This window comes from Nyctereutes procyonoides, unplaced genomic scaffold, assembly GCF_905146905.1.
Source record: "Nyctereutes procyonoides isolate TBG_1078 unplaced genomic scaffold, NYPRO_anot_genome, whole genome shotgun sequence".
In the NCBI taxonomy this organism is placed as follows: Eukaryota; Metazoa; Chordata; class Mammalia; order Carnivora; family Canidae; genus Nyctereutes; species Nyctereutes procyonoides.
In genome coordinates, this window is record NW_026575092.1 from 40,199 (window position 1) to 66,509 (window position 26,311).

Here is a 26,311-nt window from a genome sequence, read left to right on the forward strand (position 1 = left end):
ACTGGGTTTTCCAAAGCAAGAGGTGGGGCTTAGAAAAGGCTGAGCAGGGATCCCTGGGTGGCGCAGTGGTTTAGCGCCTGCCTTTGGCCCAGGGCGTGATCCTGGAGACACAGGATCGAGTCCCACATCGGGCTCCCGGTACATGGAGCTTGCTTCTCCCTCTGCCTGTGTCTCTGCCTCTCTCTCTCTCTCTCTCTCTGTGACTATCATAAATGAATAATTAAAAAGAAAAAAAGAAAAAAGAAAAGGCTGAGCAGCGCCGGAATCAGGGACCCCAGTGGCCTAGACTTGGCCACTACTTTCCTCTAAGTGCCAGGAGAAGCCCACCACTGCCCATGGTGAGGCCAGAAGAAGGAAACACACTAGTTCCAGGGAAGGCAGATTGTGGGAAAATGTGTTTGAGACAGTCTGCTCTGTCTGCAGTTCCTTGTCCTCGAAGATGCCTTTCGGCCCCTGGGGGAGTACCTTCTGCACATCCCCTGAGCCCCAGCTTCCCTCAGGGGCCTCAAGTCTCTCCAGGTCAGTAGGAAGTGGGCTCTGAGAAGACAAAAGGAACTGGGTTTGAGGCCTAGGGACAGGGAGGCCAGAGCCAGGCGACCCTGGTGCCTCATCCTCAGCAAGGTGCCTCTGAGGACATTCCTTTCTCCCTTCCCCCTCCTGCCTGAAGGAGAATGGGGGGGTTGGAGACGTCAACCCAACACCAGAGAGGACAGCTCATCTTCTCATAAAAATAATGTTCATAATAACAAATGTGTGCTCCTACAATAATGTGATACTATACTGTGCTTAGTGCATCTCATTCAATCTCGCCAACTATCCTGGGAAGTAGGTGTCACTGTCCCCAGTTTACAGGAGAGAAAATTGCAAGTGCTAGGTAGGAGTCCCTCTCCAGCAGGCTGCTCTGGGCTTACCCTACAGACTGGAGGGTGGCCCTCTTCCAGAGGAGGATCCAGGCAGCAGGGGGACAGAATCTAACAGTGGGAGGCAAATCTGGCCAGAAGTAGTCCAGGAGGCTACACCCCCACGCCCCCCCCCACGCCCCCACCTCACACTACCATCCTCGCCCTCCTGCTCACACCTCCCAGAGACAGCCAGGTGTGGCCCAGGAGGGGCGGGGGGGGGGGGGTGGCGTCTGCGCTCCCTGGGCGCTGGCCCGGCCCAGAGGGGACAGGAAGCGGGACGCCAGGGATTGTCTCTAGCCCCACAGCCCAGCCTGGGCCCCGGCCCCCGGAGGAAGTTCTGCCCAGCGCGCTCCGCTGGTGCCTCCCTCGCTGTATTGTTGAGCAGGAAACCGGGCTGCGCGGGAGCTGGGCGGTGGAGGAGGGAGCGCGGACGCCGAAACCACAGGCGCCTGCCGGGACGAGTGGAGGCGAAGCCAGTGAGCGGACACCCCGAGGGGCCGGGGCCGGGCCGGGCGGGGGGCGCTGAGCCGGGGGCCGGTGCGGGTGCGGTGCTGCAGGTGGCGGGTTCTCTCTCGCTGGCTCCCCTTCCCGGGCGCTGGGGCAGGAGCTGCGGGAGCTGCGGGACCCGCGAGCAGGGCCGCGGGGCTCGGATCCCCCCCCCCCCCGCGAGGAGCGGAGATGAAAAGGGCTGCCCTCCGTCCGGGGACAGGACGGGCCCAGGTGCAGGCCCCCCGCGCCGACCCAGGCTTGGCGCCGCTGTGGCTCTCGTCCCCAGGCCAGTGGACCCAAAGCAACTCCTGGGGACGGGTCAGTCCTGGAGTTTCAGGGATCCTCCCCGCTCCCCTGAGTTTGTTTGGGAAGGAGCCGAGTCCCGGGTCCCCTCCCCACCCAGCACGAGACCCCCGGCTCTGGTGGGCATCCCTGCCTTGGGACCTCCGCCCTGAGTCTTTCCAGGCCCGGCCAAGCTGTGCCGGGAAAGGGCCTGGGGAGGGCGGAGGTGGGCCCGAAGCGAGTAGTGCCAGCAATCGGGCTGGAGAGGGCTCTCGGTTGGCAGTTGGTGATTCAGGGTGCAAATGGCCTCACCCATAAGGGGACGCCTGGAGACGACGATCTGGGTGGAGCAGCCCCGGAACAGCCCATCCAGGCGACACAGAGGCTGGAGGCCAACAAATCCCGCAGCGGGGGCGTTGGTGGAGGGCGCAGGGTGGGAGTGTACCCACCTTGGGCTCTGATGCCAGCAGGCAGCACACCTTCAGTCGCAGCCCTGCCAGCTGCCGCCCCTCCCTCCTGCCTCCTCTTGCCCTGGGCCCGCTCCCAATGTCTCCACTGGCCCAGACACTCCTTCAGGCTCCTCCTCGCCCCTCCAGGATACACCTGCCTCGGGAATTGGGGGCAGCCTGCCGGAGCCTCCCTCTGCCTCTTTGCTCCCCTTGGCAGCCCCTGCTCCCCGAGGTTTCCCGACCCAGCCCTCAGAAGCCCCGCCCAACGAGATGGGGGCCTAACCTGCATCCCTTGCTGGCTGCGAAGGTCTATCTAGCCCATGGGCCCTCAGAGACCTGCCCTGCCAAGGTGAGCGAGTGCCAGGGGTCCAGGAGAAGGTGACGAGAAGGGGTATCCTCCCAGGGTTTGTTGGCTTTGCTCCAGGCAGTTTACTGACTGCGCCTCCAGGGCCCACTGTGCACCCCTTTCCCCATCGAGGAGAGCTTAAGAAAGTAGGGAAGGGGCACTAGGAGCCCCTAGCCCGACCCCTGCCGGCCACACCCTGTTCCTTGTGTTCCTCAGCCTCAGCAAGCCACAGGGGCTCCTACCTGCTGCCCCCGGGGAGACCCAATTGGGCAGGAGATGTGGTCAGTGTAAAGATCTGGAGGGAGCAGCCGCGGAAGAAGTCACTCATTCATCTTGTTGATGGTGAGACCTGGGCAGCTTTCCACTTAGGCTCTGACCAAGGCTGCCCCACCCAGAGCCAAGCTAAGCTGGCATGCAGAGGGGTGGGTTGCGGCCATCACTCCAGGACAGCTTTGGGGAGGACACTGCCTGGGTAGTGCATTCTCTAGCGGCCGCTCTCGTGGGGCAACGTGGAGATCACAGGGCAGGTGGGCAGGCCCTGCAGCCTCTCTCGGGAGGTTGGAGGTGGGATCTGGTTCGGGGGCGGTGCGGGCCGCTCTGGGCGGGCCAGGCTCCGGGTTCACGTTCGCCGCAGAGCAGAGCCGCTGGGGAAGAAAAGAGAAACCAAGAGAACCGGTTCCCCGGCCTTGGCAGTCCTGGTCCCTCATGCCAAGGCCCTTGGTCTACGCGAAGCAGGGACACTCCCGGGGTAGAGCGGCGCCGGGGCAGCTCCTAGAGCCCCGCGCCTCAACTCTGACCCCGAGGGCCCAGGGCCCGGGCCGGGGGCGCAGGATCCTGGAGGGAAGAGGCTCTGTGGACCCGGATATCCTGAGGGCTGGTGGCGTTAGGGCGGGGCGGGAGCGGGCTGGAGCGGGGCGGGAGCGGGGCGGGCGGGCGCGGAAGGAATGAGCTCTTTTTCCCACTTCACAGACAGGGAAACTGAGGTTCAGGCAACTTTTTGGCAAGTGTGGTGTCGACTCATCGCCGCCAGTCAACCCCATCTCTTTGAGTCACGGCTTCCTTGGCTGCAAAGTTGGACCAGTATTACCCACAAGCTGCAGTCACCGGGGAATTGAATGGAGGCTCAAATCTTATCAGCAATGCCACAGAATCAGGGTTGTCATAATCACATCAGCGACTGTGGGCATGGGAACCTTCGAGATTATTTTATCCGAGTGCCCCGTTTTGGAGATACCAAGGCCCTAAGGCACAGGAGGAATGCAGCTTCGGGACTCAACCAAGTCTTTTGTCCCCCTAGCGCGGCGCGCCTCCCGGCTGGGTGGCCCTGACCTCCGCGCCCCTCCTCCTCGTGCCCACAGGGAGACCCCGCGGCCGCGATGGCGGCGGACGTCGAGGGGGACATGTACGTGCTGGTGGAGCATCCCTTCGAGTACACCGGCAAGGACGGGCGGCGCGTCGCCATCCAGCCCAACGAGCGCTACCGCTACCGGCTGCTGCGCCGGAGCACGGAGCACTGGTGGCACGTCCGGCGCGAGCCCGGCGGCCGCCCCTTCCACCTGCCGGCGCAGTACGTGCGCGAGCTGCCGGCGCTCGGGGACCCCGCCCGGGCCCCGCAGCCCCCGAACCGCTCGCCTACGACTACCGCTTCGTGAGCGCGCCGGCGCCCGCGGGCCCCGACGGCACGCCCGCCAAGCCCCGGGGCCGCGTGAGCTCCCTGTGCGGCCCCGCGCCGCGCGGCGCCTCGACCCAGCACGGCAGCCCGGGGCCCCGCCTGCCCACCTGCCTGTGCACGCGGCCCGCGGCGCCCGTGCGGCCCGCGCAGTCCCTGGACGACCTGGCGCGCGCCGCCGCCGCGCCCCCTGCCGGCCTCCTGGGAAGCGCGGGCAGCTTCAAGGCCTGCAGCGTGGCGGGCTCCTGGGTGTGCCCGCGCCCCCTGGCGCGCCGCGACTCGGAGAACGTCTACGAGGCCGTCCTGGACGTGCGCGGCCCGGCGCGGGAGGAGCGCCCGCAGCAGGTATGGGGCGCCCGGGAGCGAGGAGGCGGGCGGGGGGCTGCGCCCGGGCTCCAGGAGCCCCGCCCCGCTCCGCTTAGCGTCCGCGGGCTCTGGACAAGCTGCCTCACGCGGAGCCTCACGTTCCTCAACCACGAAACGAGAGGGGTGCGGGCTCCCAATCACATCTGCGATTCCGAAATGCCAAAGCTCCCCGAAGCGCGAGTGTTTTCCGTAACTCAGTTGGTGGCAAAATTGGACTTGAGCCCGGGTGAAGCCGTTGGCGGTCTTTATTTCTTTATGACACGTAGTTTTCCTGCAGAAATGCAGAGGACCCGGAGTACGGTGTGCCGCCCACCCCGTGCTGGCAGGTGCGCGCCACCTCACCTGCCTAACAGCCGCACCATTCCGAGAGGCGTCGGGATCCTGGGCCTGCAGGATCTCTCCGCCTCGCCTGGCTCATAGACGCTTGGGGATCAGACGAGATAATGGATGTGAGAGTCAGGGATCTGCTTCCCTTTTTGGCTTCTTCCAACATTTCAGTCATTTCAGTTCCCCCTCTGAACACACACACGCACGCACGCACACGCTCGCACGCACACCAATTTTTTGTTTCAGGAAGAGGTCCAGTTACAGCGAGGGTTGGTACTTTTTGTTGTTTTTTGTCCTCGATGTACTTGATGTCAGCGTGGTTGCCTGGCACATGCCAGGACTGAGTCTGGGATGCCCCGCGGAAGGAGGCACCGTCCCGGTCTGGGACTTCCTGGGTCTTCCCACCACCAGGTCTGGTTACAGTGCAAAGAGCTCAGGATTTGAAGCTAGAGAGACTCGAATTTGACCCTGCTGGGTGACCTGCCAGCTGCTGAGGAATCCCTTAATTCCCCAGCCCCAGTGTCCTCCTGTGTAAAGGATTAGTGTTGTGAGCCTTCAAAGAGGTGAGGCATGGAAGCGCTTGGCACGTAGTAGGCGCTGCACGGAGGCCGACCGGGTCGCATTCAGCATCCCCTTCTGCGCCGCCTTCGCTTTGATTTCTGCAAGGAGCAGCCCGCCCCCCTGTGGCCATGGCGGGGAACAGCATTCTGCGGGAGAGGACGCGGACCCAGATTCCGCCCGGAGGGAATGGGGGTTGGGGACTGGGGGATGGATGCTGCGCCCGGCGTCCCTGGGGGCCAGGTGGCCAGCTTCTCCGGGGCAGATGGCTGGATGCCAGCGCTCCTTACCCCGGCGCCCCTCCGTTCCCAGGCAGGCCCTCGGAGGCGCATTCCGGGGCCTTTCCATATTCTCTTTCTCCTTCTTCAGGAGCAGTTACCGGGGAGTGAGGGGGTGGGGGACACGCGTGATGGCGGGGTGGTGCTCGCGCCGGGAGGAACTGGGGCGTCCGCGGAGAGACCTGGGTATTGGTAGAGACGCTCGGCCTGCTCCCCCTTCTGGCCCTAATTCCCCGTGCGATCTCAGCAAGAGGCTTGGTATCTCTGTTCCTGTTCCCCTGTGACCCTGCTTTATTCCAGTGTCGTGTGTGGGTCTCCCTGACCCCCTGTCCCCTACAAACTCCAGGGGTGCGGAGTTGGTTCTCTCCTGGGAAGGATCCCCAGTCTGCTCTTAGTGATTGAAGGCAGCCTTCTTTTTTTTTTCGTTAAGATTATTTATTTATTTATTCATGAGAGACACACAGGGGGAGAGAGAGAGAGAGAGAGAGACCCAGGCAGAGGGAGAAGCAGGCTCCGGGCAGGGAGCCCGATGCAGGACTGGATCCCGGAACTCCAGGAGCATGACCTGGGCGGAAGGCAGGTGCTCAACCGCTGAGCCACCCAGGCGTCCCGAAGGCAGAATTTAGAGAAGGGAATTTCCTGAAAGGTGAGCCTCCCTGTTTCCTTCTTAGAGGAGGCAGGAGAGGCAGCACCTACCCTTCCCCTTCATTCACTCATTGACTAAGCATGAACTGGCCTCCCACCTGCCTGCCAAGCATCTGATGAGGCACAGCGCCAGCCCTGGAGAGCTACCATCTGAGTCAGGAGCCTGGCAAGAGGGCAAATGCCTCAGACCAGCGCGGCACAGGCCATGTGGGATAGAAGGACACCCAGCGTGCCGTGGTGCCTAGGCATGGGTGCAGGTGTGAGATGTGGCACCCTTGAGGCCTTGCAGCTCCACTCCCATCCTGTGCTGCTGGGGCTCTTGTGGGGACTGGGCAGTGCCTGGCCTCATGTACTCTCACCAGCAATGTGGACTTAATCCTGCAGCTGCTGGAAGATTCTCAGCAGAGAAGAGAGTGGGGTTCAGAAATAACCCCCGTGGCTGGGACTATGAGAATAGCAGAGGACGGACCTCCATGGTCTCCCAGGCACACAGTGATGACAAGACATTTGGGAAGTCGATTCCCTGGAATCTAGTGGCCGACGGGCTGAGGAAGGTGGGAGAGAAGTCGGAATGAGTCGCAGTCTCCCAGTCGCACACCCAGCAGACAGTGGTCTGTTTATTCGGTGGCGCCAGGTCCAGACAGCAGCTGGAGAGCGGGCCTGCTGCCCAGGAGAAGGCCTGCAGCATGTGGCGGTGGAGCCGTGGGTGGGCAGGGTGCGTGGACGTGGGGCCGGGAACGCCTGAGACAGTCAGGGCCCACCACTTCCGGGTAACAGACAGAGGGAGGGAAGAGAAGCCCCAGAGGAAGGAATAGGCAACAAGGAGGAAGAACAGCAGAGTGCCTGTCCAGACACCGAGAAACGTCCAGAAGAAAGGAGAAGTGAGATAAAGGCCATTAAACATGTATCGGGAAACGGTGACTGCGAGGTCAGCAGCCACCTTATCAGGAGCTGGTCAAGGGGTTACTGAGGGCTCAAGGCAGGGGCCAGAGGGATGAGGTAAGGACCCCGGCTGAGTGTTTTCACTGTAAGGATGTATCAGAAATTCTTCACCAGTCCGCTGGTGATGGGCCCTTGAATCGTTTCCCATCTTTTGCTATTATGCGCAATCCTATAATAGATAATCTTTCACCCCACGTGCAGATAAATCAAGGATAAATCCCAGAAGTAGGATTGCTGGGTGGAAGGATAAACGATGGATATTTGTTAAATTTTGCCACATTGCTGTCCCTTTCCTGGGGGCTTATACCAATTTACATTCCCACCAACACAAATGTGAGTGTCTGATCCCCCACAGCCTTGCCAACCAAGTTTCAACAAGATGTCGTTTCCTGCTGATCCAATGGTAAAATATATGATCTTCAGATAGCTTGAATTTGCATTTCTCTTTTCAGTGAGAGTGAGCATCTTCTCATAGATTTAAGGACCGTTTGCTTTCCTTTTTCTGTTAACAACCTGGTCAGAGCCAGTGCTCATTTTTCCATTGACTTATTGGTCTTTTACTTATTGGTTATTAGAAGGTTTTGCCATACGAAGGAAAACAGCCCTCTATCTCTTACAGGAGTTGTAACGTAAGTTTCTCTTCTGACTTTGCTAATGTTATTTTCTGGCCACGCAAATTACTTAAGATGCATTTATGTGGTCAAATGCGTGGCTTTTAGAGTTTGAGTCTCTGCTTTTTTGTTTGTTTGGTTTGGTTTTGTTTTAATATTTTATTTATTTATTCATGAGAAACACACAGCGAGAGGCAAAGACAGGCAGAGGGAGAAGCAGGCTCCATGCAGGGAGAGCCCGATACAGGACTCAGTCCCAGGACCCCGGGATCACTGCCTGAGCCAAAGGCAGACGCCCAACCACTGAGCCACCCAGGTGCCCTTCAGCCTTTTTTATTTTTAATATAGAATTTTGCTTATGTTTTTCTCTTTAAGTATTTTTATGGTTTCGCTTTTTATGTCTGAATCTTTGATCTATTTGGGGGTATATCCGAGTGGACAGAGTAAGATGTCAACCACCTTTAATTATTTTTCTGGATGGCCATCCAGCTATCCTGCCACCTTTTACTGACAAACTCCTCTTCCCACCCGGGTTGGTGATTGGACTTTAGCACGTCCTGACCCTGCTGTATTAGGGTCTTGCAGCCCGGGTAGATTTGGTTGTTCTCTTTGCTCCACCTCTCTCCAGCCACTGTCCTGTCAGAGGAGTGGGGTTTATGTGTCTGCTCACTGGGGCTGGGATGAGCTTTTGAAGTATCCCCACTAGGCGGGGCCCTAGAGCAGAGGAATGGGGGTCTCTGCCAGTGGGCCAGCCAGGCTGGGCAGGCCTCTTCTAAGACACCATCAAGAATTCTCCCTGCCTGCTGCCTCCTCGGCATCCCCAGCCTGTTGGGCAGAGAGTGCCGAGCCCACCTGTTTGACTGCCTGTCAGCTCCTAGGGGTCACCCTGCTTTCCCCCTAGGATCCTATGGTGGCCTGGTCTGCCCCAGGGTCTCCTGGGTTCCAGGTTCTATCTCAGGCCCTCTACTCATCCCAACCAGCCCTGCCCAGCAGCTGGCACAGCCCCTTCCTAGAGGGTAGCGTCCAGGAGAAGAGGAGAAGCAGGACATGTTTAAGCTGCCATGTTTCCAGAATTCCTAGCACCAGAGCCGCATCATAAAGGAGAGAAATTACTACCAGGGGTAGGGGAGAGCTGGAAGGGCCTGTCTTTCTGGATAAGAAACAGTGAACACCTTGGGGTAGTAACACTGAGAATGCAGAAGAGTAAACAAGTTTAAAGGAGGTTTTTTCCCCTTTTTATTATGAAAATTTTTTTAAATATTTTATAATTTATTCATGAGAGACACACAGAGAGAGGCAGAGGGAGAAGCAAGCTCCCTATAGGGAGCCTGATGTGGGACTCGATCCCAGGACCCCAGATCATGACCTGAGCCACAAGCAGGTACTCAACCACTGAACCACCCAGGTGTCCCTATTATGAAGATTTTCAAAAATACAAAGAAGTGAATAGAATATTAAAATGAATATAATTATACCTATTACTTAGATTTAACAATTCTTGCTTGTCAAGTTCTGTCTTTTTTTTTTTGCTGATAAATAATAAATTCCAGTCTTTATCCTATCTCATCCCTAAGAAACTCAGCCTGTATGTCTTATTTTAACAAGATTTTATTTATTTATTTATTTATTTATTTATTTATTTATTTATTTATTTAAGAGAGGTTGAGTGAGTGAGAGAGAACATGAGCAAGGGGTAAGAGGCAGAAGGAGAAGTAAGCTCCCCACTGAGCAGGGAGCCCTATGCGCCCAGGGATCCCAGGATCATGACCTGGGCCAAAGGCAGACGCTTAACCAACTGAGCTTCCCAGGTGCCCCAGCCTGTATGTCTTAAAAATGTTTTTCTCGATAATCACAATACTATACCCATTATTATATCTAACAAAATTAACATTAGTTCCTTCATATCAGCTAAGATCCAGGCCATAGTCAAATGTCCCTCATTGTCCTAAAACAGATCTGGCATAGTCAGTTTGTTTGAACCAGAATCAGCTCAAGGACCATGCATCTCATTTGTCTCTTAAATCTCTCTTGCTGTTTCCCTCCCTCTTCTCCTGCCTGGACAGGGACCAGAGTGGTTGCCCCATAGGACATCTATTCTAGATTTGAATTTCTGCTTCCTTGTGGTGGCGTTCCCATGTTCCCCTAGCCCCTGTGTTACCTGGGGACTGATAAGTCTGAAAGGCTTCGGCTGGTCCCCAGGCTAGGGGACTCTAGGTCTCTACTTGAACAACCGAGATGGGGCACCTGGATGGTTCAGTGGTTGAGCGGCTGCGTTTTGCTCCGGTCATGATCCCAGAGTCCTGAGATCAAGTCCCACATTGGGCTCCCTGCAGGGAGCCTACTTCTCCCTCTGTCTCTGTCTCTGCCTCTCTCTGTGTCTCTCGTGAATAAATAAAATCTTAAATAAAAAAAAGAAAAAAACAAAAACAAGATGATGCCAAGATGGAAAGGAGGAGGGGAGGAAGGTGAACTTGGTTTTTGGGATATGCAGCTTGTAGGGTGTACCAAGGACCCCCAGGACTCCACTCAGGTTTTTGCTCCTGGAGATGGTCTTGCAGGTAGTTAAGCTAACAGATCCGGCTGGGCTTCCCCGGGACAGGACAGTGAGAAGCAAATGGGAGACCCAGTATCAAGGAGTTAAGCGGAGGAAGAGGAGCATGGCTCACAGCCCAGGAGGCACCAGAGGGTGAGGAGGGAGAGGCCTGTAAGGACTAAGTCCTGAGGAGAGTCAGACCCTCCAAGGACCACAGCTGTCATCAAAGGAGTTGTAGGACCCCCCCCCCCCGGGCAGTGAGCTGGACGTCAGACGCAGGACGGCAGACACACACACACACACACACCTTCAACAGGTGGGCTCCGGAAAGGAGGCAGGATGAGCTGGGTCCAGGAGCACACATTTTCCTTTTAAGATGGAGAGACCTGGAATTTGTTGCCATGCCAAAGGGCCAACAGCCATCAAGTGGGAGGGTTAGTTAGAGGTTTGTGGAGAGGCAGCTTCTGAGCAAGAGGCAGTGGGATCCTCAGGGGCCCATATTGGGGAGGCCCTCTTGGACGGGGGAACCTGGTCCCTGCACTGGGGAAGTGAGGAGGTGCGGTGGGTACAGGTGCAGACACATTTGGAGGGACAGGCCCCTGTCACATCTCTCTCCCTCGGTTGGCTCACGATGACAGCCTTTGCCAGCCAGCAGTTTCCTTGACAGACGGTTTCTGATTCCTCCTGGGCGTCAGCCAGCCTTATCCAGAGCACAGAGCATGTGAGTGGCAAAGGGGCTCCACCCCCCACCCCACCTACCCTGAGGAGCAGGCCAAGCACACAGTCCCATGAGGTCACCACGAGGCTGAGGGCAGAGTCCAGAGCCGAGGGCACTCAATCGAAACCCAGAACCAAAAAAACGGAAGTGTCACCCCGCTTTCTTTCCCACGTCCCTGAGTGTAGAGTGTAGGGTGTAGGAGCTCAGGGGCGGCTTGACGCCTCCACAGAAGCCAGCCCTGGGAGCGGGGAGAGAATGACAGCACCATTCTATGGATAAAGAAACAGAGGCGCAGAGATTCAAGGGGCTGCCCAGGGAGAAGCTAGGGCACCAGCTACACAAGAAGCCATTTTTCTGAATCCTGCTTCATTCTCCCCCCCCCTTTTAATCAAATGATGATGCCTCTGCTCTAAACCCCACAGAGGAACCTCACCTCGGGCTACTGTGTTCGTCTTCGCAGGCTACAGGCCGAGCAGCAAGGTGACACTGAGCCTCACCTGGGCTTCAGTACAAAACGAGGGGTCTGAGCCCCAGCCCAAACGTGTTACACCAGACTCTCTGGGGACAGCTCCAGCTCCGTTCTGAGGGGACCCCCAGTTCCCCCACTGCACATCAGTGGACTTGTGGCTCAGGGCTAGGGGTGGGTACAATGAGGCCTGGACTCCGTCCTGGAGATGGCGTGCTCAGGGAAGGGAAGGACGCCAGCTCTGCGCACCCTGCAAGGCTCCCTGAGGCAAAGATCACAACCCATCCTCCACTCTCCCTCCGCTCAGCCCTGGAGGCACTGAAGTCAGCAAAGGAGGTCCCGACCCCGTGGCAGCCCCCTGAGCCAGTCTCTGGGCTCCAGTCACTGGTTTGCAGGCATTTCTTTTGCCTCTGGCTTCAGAGAGCTGATAGGATTTTTCTGGTTGTCCCAAGCCTCCTGTGAGGGTTTTGGGGAGAAAGGGTGAGGACAGAGCAGCTGGCTTGTTCTGTCCCCTCCTCCACTTTGTGCCTCTAGAGGCCAGGCCAGGCGTGAAGATGCAGTTGAGGGAGGAGAACACCACTGGGGAGCTGCTGTGGTCACACCTCCTCTTGCTGAGGGGAAGCCTAGACTGGAAGCCTGAGGAACCAAGCTCCTTGACCAAGAAGAGCAGGCCAGAGCTGTGTGGGTTGGGCTCAGTCCCTGTGGTGGGGGGCCAGAGCCCCTGGGAGGACCCCTGGCCTGGGGGGCCCAGCTTCTTACAGGGGAGGAGCAGCACATGGGCTGCCTTTTCGGTGGTCCCAGTCTCCTGTACTGTCACTCTTGGTTCCTGCCACAGGAAGACCCTGCTCCCTAGTTCTCCAGCAGGGCAGTGCTGAGGGCTCAGGTCCCCACACCCATGTCCTCTCTCTCCTTCCCCAGCTCCTCCCTGCTGCCAGCTCAGAGTTCCCAGCTGTTCCCATCTCCTGGGCCTGGCTCCATCTCTCCTGGTGACCTATTTTGCGTGTGGCCCATGTCCCTCAGGGCGGGGGCAGTGGGATGTGTCATGTGTGTGACAAGTGGGAGGACCCCAGGCCTCTCTGCCCCCAGTGTTCCAGGCTTCTGAGTCCCACCTGGGATGGGAGGGGAGCAATAGAGAAGCTTGGAGGGCAGAGCAGGGCATGAATCCCTGGCTCGTTCTGGATGCGGTCTGCCCAAAGGTCCCACACTCCAAATCTATACCACGTCTGGCTCTCCTTGGGTGTCCCTGCGCTGGGCCCACAGTGGGTACAGGGAAGGAGTGGTCTGGGGGGCAAGGGCAGGGGAGGAAGTAAGACCAGGGCTGGGGACAGGAGGGTTACTGGAACGGAAGAGCAGGAGACAATGGGTCTGGGATCCCGGTGGAAGGTGGGGTCAGAGCCTGAAGCAGGAGCTGGGCAGGGAGAGAGAACAGGCCCAGGGGAAGCTCTTGGTTGTGGGGTTGTGGAGAGGCTAGTCCCTGTCCCCTTCACCGGGTCCTTAGAGTGTGGGCGCGCAGGCATACTTGTGCACGTATTAGACACGCAGGCGAGGGTGCATGCGTGCACCTTGGAGAGCGAAACCGGGAGGGGACAGGCTCAGGCAGTCAGGCGAGTGGACTGTGGTGTGGTCAGAATCCCTCCTGTCCTCTGTGAGGCTGCAGAACTCCAGACACTGACTCCGTCTGATGCCACAGCTGCCCAGACCCCTTCCTCTTTGAGACGTTGACCCCCACACCGGCACCCCGCACACAAGCTTCCTCTTCCCCATCGCCCTGGGCACTGAGGTTGTTGAGGGCCACTCCATGTCCTGTCTACGCCAGCCTGGGGCCCCAGCACCCAACTGCCCCCTCGGCCCTCTCCCAGCTGTCTGGCCTCCCCTCCCCCAACCTCGGTTTGGTGCCATCCTGCTCCCTGGCTGTATCTGGCCCTGGGATTCAGACCTTGCCGGTGATCAGAGTATGGAGTAGGAAGGCTGGCGCTTCCCTGGACACATAGAAACACCTAAGACCTAAGACCCCCCCCCACTTCACCCCACCCCACCCCACAGCAGGCAGCCTCTGTCTCAGGCAGCACTTCCGTAGCCCCAACAGGAAATGGGCTGGAGGCTCAGCCCCCCACCATCTCAAAGCCACTTCTTGTTTCCTTGTTGCCTTGTGCCAGCCCTGGGGTTGTGCCCCTTGGCTCCACCCCTAAAGCCTTCCCAGGGTTTCGTCCCAGCAGCTCTGAGGGGACAGGATGGTGGACAGGATTGCCAGGCTGACCAGGAGGCGGAGTCAGGCCCTGCGGGGACAGGTAGGGGGCCGTGGCATTTGGGGGCAAGCTCAGCCTCTGGTGGGGACGGCCAAGGGCCTCTGGATCAAGGTGCCACTAGTGGGCCTCTGTTCTCTGGCCCTCTCAGGAGCTGGCTGAGGGGAGCTTCGGAGCAGGACATCTCTCAGACTTCGGGGACTCCTCCCTGCTTTCCTCTTCCCTTTGCCAAGGCCTTCGCCTGCCTGGGAGGGGCTGCAGGGGGACTCTGAGAGATGATGATCAGCGCAGGGGGACAGGCAGGCCTGCCACCTGCTTGTGGGCAAGGGGAGGGCTGCGGGGCTGGGCAGCTGGATGTGGTGAGAGCCAAAGCCCCTCTTGCCGCTGAGGTAGGAGACCACTTCCCCTTTCCTACTGTTGTCCCCCGTGTCTCTGTTGTGATTGGGATCTGGGCCCCGAGAGCTGTTGGTGCCTAGTCAGGGCCCCACTGATGGGCTGTCACTGGGTGTTGCCTGGACCTCCAGGAGTCATGGGCAGGGTGGCAGGCCCTGCTCTAACCGGCACGAGCTTCCCCTTGAAGGCCAGAGGGCACAGAGGGACTGGCCCTGCCTGACTTCCAGTCTGATCCTGGCTTTCTCCTAGCACTGGAGGGGCTCTAACAGGGAGAAAGTTCTAGAGTTTGAAGGGGCCTCAGGGCCACTGCGTGTGGTCCAGCTCCCACCACAGGGCTGTAGCATCACTGACAGGGGGTTGGACTTTGCCTGCTCACGTCCAGTGAAAGCCCCTTCCTACCTCCTGAAGCAGCCTGTGTCTCTGGGGCAACCCCTCCCAGGGGCCCTGCCCTGCCCCCATTTGGCCTCTGGTCTGCAGCCTGGAGCCCCACAGTGCGATTCTGCATCTCCTCTTCCTCTGACAGCCCCCTCATGCTGAGAGCCTAAACATCCAGCTCCTAGCTCTCACCTCTACCCACTAGGGCTACTTTGTGTGAGATCCCCATCACCCTGGCCAGCCTGGGACTCCCCATGGACTCACAGGCAAGACCAGCAGCCTGCAGGTGGAAATCCGTGCTCCATAGAGCCTGGCTCCTTCCTCAGCTCATCTATGCCCCACATGACCTCCCAGCCCCTGTCCCAAGGAGGGGAGGGCACCTGCCTCAGCAGGTCCAGCTGGGGCAGGTGGGAAATGTGTCTGGTCACCCACCTTCCTCTGTCCACTGCCTCCATCCTGGTCTCCCAAAGAGACTCCTGTGTTGAACCCCCACTCCCAGGAAATCCTTGTCCAAAGCTAACTTGAGTCTCCTGTGGTGTCAGGTGTGTTTGTTTGTTTGCTGCTGAAATGTGGCTTGGAATTGGCTTTTGTCTTCAATCAGTAAGTACTTTTGGTGGATTGGCTGTGTGCTTCAGGGCATTGGGCCAGCAGCTAGAGGGCAACTGGGGTCAAGTACATCATCCTGGGTCCCCCTCTCAAAAAAAAAAAAAAAAAAAAACAGCCTTTGGGATCAGAGGAGGTAGGCAGATGAGTGGACAACTCAAGGCGGAATGCTGCCGGGCCCGAACAGAGGGATGAACTGCATGTCAGTGCGCCAGACGTCTCTCCTGAGGGAGAAGGCCTCTCCTGGAGGCTTGGAGCAGAGCACCAGCAGAGGAGCAGGATTTGGGTAGGCAGGTATGAGAGCAGAGAGTTCCAGGCTGAAGGACCCACTGGAGCAAAGGTGCAGAGATAGGAAGGTGGCTTTGTGTTTGGGGGAGGGTCCATGGGCCGGTGTGGGTGGAATATGGGATGGCTGCGGTGGACAGAGAGAAAGGAGAAGCGGGGTGGGGGGTTCCTGTCTCAGCCACACAAGTGCTTGCGGGGTGAGGGAGAGGAGTGAGGATCTGGTGTATCCAGCTCCTCCTGTTCCCTCCATGCCTGGGACCTGCCCCTGATGATCTAAAACTGTACCACTGCTTTTCTGACACTTTGTCTCCTGCTAGCAGTAACTACCACGGGCAACGTGCTGTGCTGTGCATTTCACTTCTCACCCTGCTCATCTCCCTCCCTGCTCCCTGACCATTTACCCAGGCTGCCCAGTAGGGATGTGGGTCCCTTTGTTCACTGCAGCGTTCCCCAGTGCCTAGAACAGTGCGTGCACCGGACAGGTGAATCTTTGTGGGACAAACGAGTGTGTTTTTAGGCGCCTTCCTAAGGCCCAGGGAGATGCCACCTTGACATGACCGGCTTCCCCTCTTGGGAAGTTTACAGCTTAGTGAAGGCATCACAGGCAGTTCTGTGATTAAAAAAGGCGGGGCAGGGAGGGGTGGTGATTGTACAAAATTTTGAGAAAAGTTTAAAGAAGAAAGAAAGAAAGAAAGAAAGAAAGAAAGAAAGAAAGAAAGAAAGAAAGAAAAGAAAGAAAGAAAGACCCCATCCATATAACTAAACTGCCCAGAGGAGATAACTATCTCTGTTAGCATTTTGGAGGGTTTCTAAAAACACAGATTTGAAACTATATACTGGCTCCCCATGTCGAAGTCTGCATTTCCCTTGTAGCACTAGATCTTCCTAGAAACAGTGTTAATCTTCTGGGGCTCTTCTGCTGCCTGGGGTTTAAGAGTGTCCTTATCTATCCCTCTGGCCAGCTAAGGGTGCTAGGCGGTGGTGGGCAGGCCAGAGGAATCTCAGGAAAGGTCTTGAACCTGACACCTGAGTCCTGAAGAAGGAATTGGAGTGGGCCAGGTGAAAAAAGGGGTGGGGATGGGCCTAGGCAGACTCTGAAGGAGCCAGGCCCATAAAAGATATACAGCAGGGAGGGTGGAGCCTCCAGCAGCCCCAGGCTCCTAGAGCATAAAGTTCAAGGCAGGGGGCCAGGAATGGCAGGACATAAAGAAGACAGAGAGGTGACAGGCCCCTCAGGTGCCCTGTTAAAGGTGAAGACTTTGCCCCGCAGGCCGCAGGGAGCAGTGGGGTGTTGAGCATGACCAGACGTATGTTGTGTGTGGCCGGACCCTCCAGCCCACCTGGCTTTCCTTTGGAGGGCACGAGGGGCTCATCTTTCCTAGCTCCTCCTTCCTTCCTCCCATCTGGCTTGCCTCTGTCCCTTCTCTGCAGTTGATCCTGAGGTCTGCAAAAACCACGTTCAGGAAGTTTCCGTCCCAGATCAGAGGTGGTACTGATTCCAGTCCCAGAGATTTCAGGGACAGGAAGGAAGGAGGGGTGCGGGCTGTAGAGTGCAGCAGGGCCCTGCCCCTCTGTGACCTGAATGGGGAGGAAAAGGAATGGGGCCCATTTCTCTATTCCTGCCCAACCTCTGATTGGCCCCCTGGAGTGCACAGTGAGTGCGCAGCTGGGAGAACTCCAGATATCGATGTTTTATTATTGCTAATAAATAATGTAAGTGCCCTACGCATCTGCGACATTTCATATTTGACAGTGCCCCTTCACGAATATGTCCTCGTTCTCTCTTCACTACAATTTCCAGAGCGGGCAGGGCAGACATTGTGCAGCGGCGGAACTGAAGCAGGGGCTACTCCAACTTGCCGAAGGTCGCCCAGGTGGGAAGTGGCTGGGTCGGGACTGCGTGACCCCGGAGCTGCCCCGACGGTCACGCCTCCTTCCTCCTCCCACAGGTGGTCGACCCCCCGGAGCCCGTGTACGGGAACGTAGAGAGGCAGCCCCTGCCCACTTCACCTGGCACCGCCTCGGTCCCCCGCCCCCCCGCATGGGAGAAGCACCTGGACGCGGGCAGCGGGCGCCCCTACGATTACAACCCAGACACGGGCGTGACCACCTGGGAGTCGCCCTTCGAGGCCTCTGAGGGCGCCGCCAGCCCACCACCTCTCCGGCCTCGGTGGGCAGCCGCGAGAGCCTCGAGACAGACTGGGGCCAGTACTGGGATGAGGAGAGCCGCAGGGTGTTCTTCTACAACCCGCTGACGGGCGAGGCCGTCTGGGAGGACGAGCCCGAGGACGAGCTGGAGGACATGCAGCCAGGCCTGAGCCCACTGGACCCCGGGACTGGAGGGTGAGGGGGCGGGGCCTGGCCGGGGGGCGGGGTGACTGAGGCCTCAGACCCCGCCTCCTGCCCCGCCCCCCGGGAATGAGGGTTAGGGGCGGGGCCTGGCCCGGGTGGGCGTGGTGACTCAGGCTTCAGGCCCCGCATCCTGCACCCCGCAGTCCCCAGGACTGCTACTGAGGGGCGTGGCCTGGTATGAAAGGGCGGGGCCCAGGGTCCCTACTGGCTCAGGGTCAGAGAGCCTCTGACTCCCTCTCCTGCTCCTTGCAGCCCCCTACCCCTGAAACGGACTACCCCGAGTCGCTGACCAGTTACCCCGAGGAGGACTATTCCCCCGTGGGCTCTTTGAGTGACCCTCGGCCCACCTCTCCGTTGGCCGCGCCCCCCGGCTGGTCTTGCCACGTGAGCCCCGAGGGCCAAACACTCTACACCAACCACTACACCCAAGAGCAGGTATGGGCAGCGGGCAGATGTGCCCGGACAGACCCCCGCCCCGTCCCCCCCTCCACTCTTCCACCTCGTCCTCACTAGTAGTTCCCCTTAACACCATAAGCCGCAGCTCCTGGGCCGGTAGCCTGCCCCTGACCCTCCAAACTCCTTGGGGCTGAATTGGGCTCTGGTACAGGGAAACTTTGCCTGCCTCCCATGAGGTGGGCTGAGAGTCCTTCCCACAGTGGGTGCGGTTGGAGGACCAACATGGGCACCCCTACTTCTACAACCCAGAAGACACCTCAGTTCAGTGGGAGCTGCCCCAGGTAACCAGCTGGGATAGGGAGAGCCTTGGGGAGAGAGGAGGGGATTATATATGACGTCGACTCTGTCCTCAGTTCCTGTCCCTGCCCCTCGAAGTTCCTGCAAATCCAACCAGGACAGTGAGACCCCAGCCCAGGCCAGCCCCCCTGAGGAGAAGGTAAGGGAAGGAGCTCATAGGCCCTGGCAGGACCCCTACAGAAGACACAGGGGCTTCCTGAAGGTTGTGCGGGACGGGACAGACTTGGGCATGTCTCCCCCACAGGCCCCAGCGACTAGCCTGGGCCTGGGTCTGGGTCATCCCCCACCCCCCAGGGATGCGTGACGTTGGGAACTGGGAGAAAATCTCTCCTCCGGGGCTGAGAACTGGCACCCCACCTGCACCAGCAGCAAGGAGGGTTCAGTGGTGACTCAGGCCCAGGCTGTAAGGAGTTGCTGGCTGCGGAGGAGACTAGCCTCTGCCCCCTTGTGGCCCAGCCCCTTAACTGCCTCCTCTTTCCCCTTGGCTTTCTGAGATCAAGACTCTGCACAAGGCCGGTGTGCTTCATCGCACCAAGACGGTGGACAAGGCGAAGCGGCTCCGGTAAGAGGCGGCTGCACCCAGACCACGGCAGAGTGGGCCTTAACGATGACATTTACCGAGCGCCTCCCGGCTCTTGTTAATCCTTATAGCAACTTGCTAAGAAGTCCCATGAGGACACCGAGGCACCTGGAGATAGTAACTTGCCCAGGGGCCCTTGGCTACCAAGTGTTAGAATTGAGAGTCCAGCCCTCACCCGTTGGATGGCCCAGGTTGAGCTGTGTTCTTAAGCTCTGTGCCCTGCTCCTGAGGGTGGAAGGGGGCCTCAGCTCAGGGCCAAATGCAAGCCTGGCCACCCCCACTTCCCCACCTCCACCTAGGAAGAAGCACTGGAGTGCCTCCTGGATGGTGCTGGAGGGTGGCGTCCTGACATTCTTCAAGGACTCGAAGGCCTCAGCTGCAGGCGCCCTGGTAAGGCCCAGGCTCCCAGGATAGGGACACTGCCTGCCCCCCACCCCCACCCCCATCTGCTCCTGACTGGTGCAGCTCTTTACTGGATCTGGCTTGTCAGAGGCTAGGTCTGCGATAGTGGATCATGAGTGCCAAGGGAGCCGGGCCTTGGCAGGGGGTGATGACAGTGGATTCAGCCCATGACAAGCATTTCCAGCCACCCTGGGCATGGGGAGTGGTCCTTGAGGGTGGCCACTCCAGCCTGGGAGGCAGGCAGACTGGGGACTGGGGCCCCTGCTCCCCGGGACGAGGGCTGTGCCTTTCCCTTTTCCTCTCCTGGATGGGCAGGCAGCAAAGGACCTGCGAGTCCAGGACCGCTGGGTTCCAGGAACCCTTGGATGCCCCTTCCCCATTCTGGCCCTTGAGCCAAGGGAGCCTGGTGGATTGGAGGCAGGGGCTGTGGCAGGCCTGTCTGAACTGAGGGCTCCCTGTAACTCTGCTTCCCCCAATGCTTCTCCCACAGAGGCAGCCTCCCAAGCTCTGTACCCCTGAGTACACAGTGGAGTTGAGGGGAGCCTCTCTCTCCTGGGCCCCCAACGAGAAATCTAGCAGGAAGAATGTGCTGGAGGTGAGTGGTGGGGGTTGGGAGGAGAGGGGGCTTACTGGTAGCTTGAGATCCTCACTAGGCGAGCCCCAAGAAGGGGAACCTGGGGAAAGCGGGACTGGAATTCTCAGGACTCAAAGCCAAAGTTGTGCCCACCTTGGGGATCTGTCCACAGTGTTTCTGGCATCATGGATTCTGCAGTTCCCTCTCCAGGAACCCAGCTACAATCACCAGAAGATGACCAACAATCCAGGGATGGAGGGGGCGAGACTACAAAAAATAGGAGGTGTTTTGAGTCTGTCACCATATATGCGAGTTCTTTCCTTGTGGCCTATGGGATGTGGGTCTTGTTAGCGAGGCATTTGTTGCCTTTATACTGTCTTCTTCTACTTATATTTGTTGTAATTTATATTTTTTAACCTGTATAGAATCTGTTTTGTTTTTAGGTATGGTTGAGGTAGGGGTTCTAACATTTCCCCCCTACAGAAAGATCCAGTTACTTTAAAATCTTTTATTGATGGTTCATTCTTTCTTAACAGATCTAAAATACTATTCTTTTTTTTTTGTAAGATTTTATTTATTCATGAGAACACACACAGAGAGAGACAGAGACATAGGCAGAGAGAAAAGCAGGCGCATCTCAGGGAGCCCAATGTGGGACTTGATCCCCAGACCCCGGTTCACCCTGTGAGTCAAAGGCAGATGCTCTACCACTCAGCCACCCAGGCGTCTCTAAAATACTTTTCTTTTTTTTTTTATCTATGATAGTCACAGAGAGAGAGAGAGAGAGAGAGAGAGAGAGAGAGAGAGAGAGAGGCAGAGACACAGGCAGAAGGAGAAGCAGGCCCCATGCACCGGGAGCCTGACGTGGGATTCGATCCCGGGTCTCCAGGATCGCGCCCCGGGCCAAAGGCAGGCGCCAAACCGCTGCGCCACCCAGGGATCCCTAAAATACTTTTCTTATCTGGACTCTTATCAGTCCAGTTTCCTTTCCCATATCACACTATATACTTAATTCCAATTGCTTTAAAATAACCTATATTGATGTCTGGCAGAGTTAAGCTCCTGCTCTTTGACCTCCTTTTTCATACATTTCATAGCTAGACTTGCATATCCCTTTACCATATGTCAGCTGGCCAGTTTTTATTAAAAAGAAAAAGAAAAACTATCTTGGGATTTGAATAGGATTGCATTGAGTTTGAGGAGAATTGACATCTTTGCAATATTCTAGGAAAATGGTGTCATCATATATTCATTTCTTAATGTCCTTCAGAAGAGTTTTAATGTTTTCATCTGAAAGGTCTTCCCCATTCTTTGATGTAAGTTTATTCCTAGGTACTTTTTGCCTTTTATTGATATTTTTAATTTTTTAAGGGTTTTATTTATTTATTCATGAGACACACAGAGAGAGAGGCAGAGACACAGGCAGAGGGAGAAGCAGGCTCCATGCAGGGAGCCCGATGTTGGAGTCGATCCCGGGATCCAGGAACACACCCTGGGCTGAAGGCAGGTGCTAAACCATTGAGCCACCGAGGTGTCCTTCCTTTTATTGATATTATAAATGGGACCATTCTTCCATTTGTTAATTAGTTATTTGTGGAACATAAGAAATGTACTGCATTTAGTATGTTGAGCTCTTGATTTTGTATCTAGCCATCTTACTGAATTCTCATATCACTTCCAGTAAAATTTATTTATTAATTTTTTAAATATTTTATTTATTCATGAGACACAGAGAGAGAAGAAGAGACACAGGCAGAGGGAGCATTAGGGTGCATTCAGGGACCCTGATGTGGGACTCGATCCCAGGACCCTGGGATCATGCCCAGAGCCAGAGGCAGGTGCTCAACTGCTGAGCAACCCAGGCTTCCCACTTCCAGTAAATTTAAGTTGATTCTCTTGGGCCTTTTAGGTTGTCCATAATTTCATATGCAAACATGTTTTGTTTCTTCCTTTCCAATACTCAATTTTTCCTATTGCATTGAGATGCCTGGAATCTTTAAGAGAATTTTTTCCTATTGCATTGATTAGGACCTCTTCAACATGATGAATAGTAACAGGAATAATAGGCATTCTACTCTTGTCCTAGACTTTAAAACAATGTTGCTATTTAGGTTTCTGGTAGCTACTTTTCTTTTCTTACTTCTAAGAATTTTTTTTAATTTTTATTTCTTTATGATAGTCACACACAGAGAGAGAGAGAGGCAGAGGAGGAAGCAAGCTCCATGCACGGGGAGCACGACGTGGGATTTGATCCCGGGTCTCCAGGATCGCGCCCTGGGCCAAAAGCAGGCACTAAACCGGTGTGCCACCCAGGGATCCCACTTCTAAGAATTTTTAATAGGAATTACCTGTTGGATGTCATCTAAAACAGTCAATAAAATGTATTGCCACCTGCACACAAGTTCCCAAGTTGGGACTATGGAAGAGTCAAAGGACTACTAAACAAACAGAATTCCTGCCCTCAAAAACGGCTGAATAAGACTTAAAATACAAAGGAATGACTACGGATTTGGAGGCATGGTCATTGAGATGGGTACCTGTGATATGATTTCTTCCAAAACAGATTTATTCTCATAGAGCAACACCAGTGGAAGATGAAGAAGGAGGCTCAAGGTAACTTGGCAATTATTAAAGCAGAATTTCAGAACTAGATTTTAGAACTCCTATTTCACTCCCCTTGTTTTACACCCAGGAAACTACCAAAGACAGAAAGAATATTGATTTGGTCTAATGCTTTGCCTGGATCCAGCCAAATTAGCTTCCCAGACAAATCTGAGTTAGAATGGAACTGACACAGAGCATCTACTGTCACTACTCCTTTAAAGAAAAAGGGTGGAGAGGGGTTGGGTGCACCTGTTCCTGCTGGTAGTGACCATCAGGCCTGGCTACAGAGTCTTGGGCTAAGACGGCTACTCTTCAAGGCTGATGGAAGGCAGAAAAATACGACTCCTTCCTGTAAAGTGGCAGGAAAACTTCCCTCCTCCTCCTAGTTTTTGATCCACCACTCTCCACTCCCTTTGTCCAGACTCCACAGACTGTTAACTGGGAGAGGCCTTAGGTAATAGTTTGTCTCTTCCTTTTATAATAAGGAAATGGAGAAGAAAGGGAAGGTAAATTGCCCCATGGGCATACTCCTACTGAGTGTCAGAAGATGGTCCCTTTCCAGAGGGGCACTTCTCCTCTGATTATACTGTTCTTGGGCTGCGAGCTAGATTTTATGTCACAACTCAGTACATATATACTGTCAAGACATAAGCAGGTTTTTAAAAATATTTTTTAATTTATTCATGAGAGACGCAGAGAGAGAAGCAGAGAGATAGAGTGATAAGCAGGCTCCTCTCATGGAGCCTAATGTGGAGTCGATCCCACGCACGCTCTGAGCCAAAGGCATTACTCAACTGCTGAGCCACCTGGGCGTCCCAACATAAGCAATTTCTAAGACAAACTTACTATACACTCTGACTTTTTCTATATTGTTTGTATTCAAAAATAATATTTTGTGTTTTACTGCTGGCTGTGACCTTTAAGCTGATTTCATGACTCATTCACTAATTAGCCACAGCCTGCAGTGAGAAAGTGAGTTAGGTAACTTTGTTGGTTGGACTCATGCATTTATTTGGTGTGAACAACTTGTAGGATAAAGCAGCTAGGAAAATAGAAACACCTCTCTCTCCTCCTCCCCAGCAAATGATGCCTATGAAACAAAGTCCAAAGGGGACCAAAGTAAACTGCTTCTGGAGAGAGTAAGGTGCTTCTGTGTTATACTTGCACAGTTTGTTCACTGCACGAGGGCACTCGGCCAAGGGCCCAGGTGAGCAGGATGAAAATCTTGCTTATACTCAATGCCAAGCCACATACAAAGGCCTCCCGAGAGAAATTGTGGGGCCATTATGGACAGACATGGGAAAATTCTGGAAGTCTAGCATGCATGGGATTATTTTCAGGATCCCGGGTCTGTAGTGATTTTGCTTCCTGTGATTATGGACTGAGATGTCCTAATAGGACCAGAGATACACATTGTGAGAGGCATGGGAAATGGCGTGAATCACTAACTGTCTCATATGTGTTTCCTCCAAGGCTCTTGTTTCATTCTCTGCTGCATAAGAGACGCTCTATCGAACATGAGAGTCGGGTAAATGTGAGGAAGTTAAAGTCCCATGGCTGGAGAGAGCAGGGGAAATGCAGAATTAACAATGTCCTTTCTGTTTTCTAGGAGGGCTTTTTCTGGAGAAGGCGGCCACTTTGGCATCGGGACATGTACAGACCTCTCAATGCCACACGGAAGAAAAACATGGCACAGAAGCTACAGGAAAGGGATTCTTCTGATGAGGATGAGGTTTTCAACAAGGGACCAGGGTACCTGATTGGGGACAATTTATACTTCTTTTCTAAAATGAGTTAATTATGAAAAGTTTAATTGTTCCTTTACAGAGTTAAAGGCATTCTTCTTCTTTTTTGCAGAGAGAAAGGTGATGCCCCAGCAGAGAAGCCTCAGGCTGCAGATTCAGCTGCTGAACACCTGGGTGAGGAGAGCAACAGTGAACTCCACACTGTCATCGTCCTCAAGTGACCTTGTCCTGCCTCAGGCTGTCTATAAAGCTTATTTTCATTTTCTTTTTATTAATAAATTATTTGTTATTGGTGTTCAGTTTGCCAACATATAGAATAACACCCAGTGCTCATCCCATCAAGTGCCCCCATCAGTGCCCATCACCCAGTCGCCCCCACACCTCGGCCCCCTCCGCTTCCACCACCCCTAGTTCATTTCCCAGAGTTAGGAGTCTCTTATGTTCTGTCTCCCTTTCTGATATTTCCCACTCATTTTTCTCCTTTCCCCTTATTTCCCTTTCACTATTTTTTATATTCCCCAAATGAATGAGAACATATAATGTTTGTCCTTCTCCGATTGACTTATTTCACTCAGCATAATATCCTCCAGTTCCATCCACATCGAAGCAAATCGTGGGTATTTGTCGTTTCTAATGGCTGAGTAATATTCCATTGTATACATAGACCACATCTTCTTTATCCATTCATCTTTCGATGGACATGGACACCGAGGCTCCTTCCGCACTTTGGCTATTGTGGACATTGATGCTAGAAACATCGTGGTGCAGGTGTCCTGATGTTTCATTGCATCTGTATCTTTGGGGTAAATCCCCAGCAGTGCAATTGCTGGTTCGTAGGGCGATCGATTTTTAACTCTTTGAGGATCCAGAGTGGCTGTACTGAGAAAACATAGTCCCCATTCAAAAGGGCTGCCAGAGGAAACGGTGCCCATTGGGAAACAGAGGTTCCAAAAATGTGGCCTTGTGGGGATACCTTGGTGGCTCAGTGGTTGAGCGCCTGCCTTCGTCCCAAGGCATGATCCTGGAGTCCTGGGATCGAGTCTCGCATCGGGCTCCCTGCATGAAGCCTGCTTCTCCCTCTGCCTGTGTCTCTACCTCTCTCTGTGTGTGTCTCATGAATAAATAAATAGCATCTTTTTTTAAAAAATGTGGCCTTTGGACCTCTAAACTCAAACATCCTTGGGATGCTTATTTAAAAGGCTGATCCTGAAAAATAAGCAAATTAATTTTAAAAGCTGATCCTGCACATCTCCCCTGTCGAAAACAAACCAAACCAGGCACTACTTAAAGTGGTCCAGACAGATTTCCATAGTAATAGAATATTGTAGTGGCACAGGGAAAAGGGTTCATCGTGAACGGAACTCAACTGGGGTAAGTACAGAGGTGACTGAGTATTGCACAGGGAAATTGAGGGACTAGGGAAGGGAATGAGTAGGGGCTCCATAGTCAGAAGTGAGAGATTACAACAGGCAGGAAGGGGGTTAGCCCATATGGAACCATCTGGATTTGCTAACTGGCCCTTACCAAGGCTAGACTCCTACTCTCTCACAGAAGCTGGGAAACAGGGGCCCTATCTTCAGGTGGTGGCTGGAATAAGCAGCAAATTCTTTAGACAGCCTTGAGTTCACGGGCAGGCACTTTAAGGGAGACTGGGGTCTTACTAGGGCAGTGGTCAGGAGCTGCTGAAAACTCCATTGGCCTCTGTTCAAGCCTTCACAGGCCTCAGGACCGTTGGCCCCGCCCCGCGGCTCCCCCCGCCCCGCCATTGGCTGCGCGGGCCGGGGGCGGGGCCGAGCGCCCAAGCGCGGGGATGGCGTCAGG

At 55.4% G+C, this 26,311-nt stretch overlaps 1 protein-coding gene across 1 annotated transcript; it reads left to right on the forward strand.

The window, feature by feature from the left end:
- Nucleotides 1–1,238: 1,238 nt before the first annotated feature.
- Nucleotides 1,239–25,535, forward strand: LOC129514733 (rho GTPase-activating protein 27-like). Its single transcript, XM_055333458.1, is given in 14 exon segments — nucleotides 1,239–1,378; nucleotides 2,340–2,471; nucleotides 3,827–4,082; nucleotides 4,085–4,482; nucleotides 17,430–17,622; nucleotides 17,625–17,813; nucleotides 18,074–18,267; nucleotides 18,489–18,576; nucleotides 18,642–18,724; nucleotides 19,080–19,147; nucleotides 19,465–19,555; nucleotides 20,058–20,162; nucleotides 24,355–24,497; nucleotides 24,603–25,535. Coding segments are annotated over 12 exon segments (1,899 nt in total). The 5' UTR covers nucleotides 1,239–1,378; nucleotides 2,340–2,471; nucleotides 3,827–3,844; the 3' UTR covers nucleotides 24,712–25,535.
- Nucleotides 25,536–26,311: the final 776 nt, after the last annotated feature.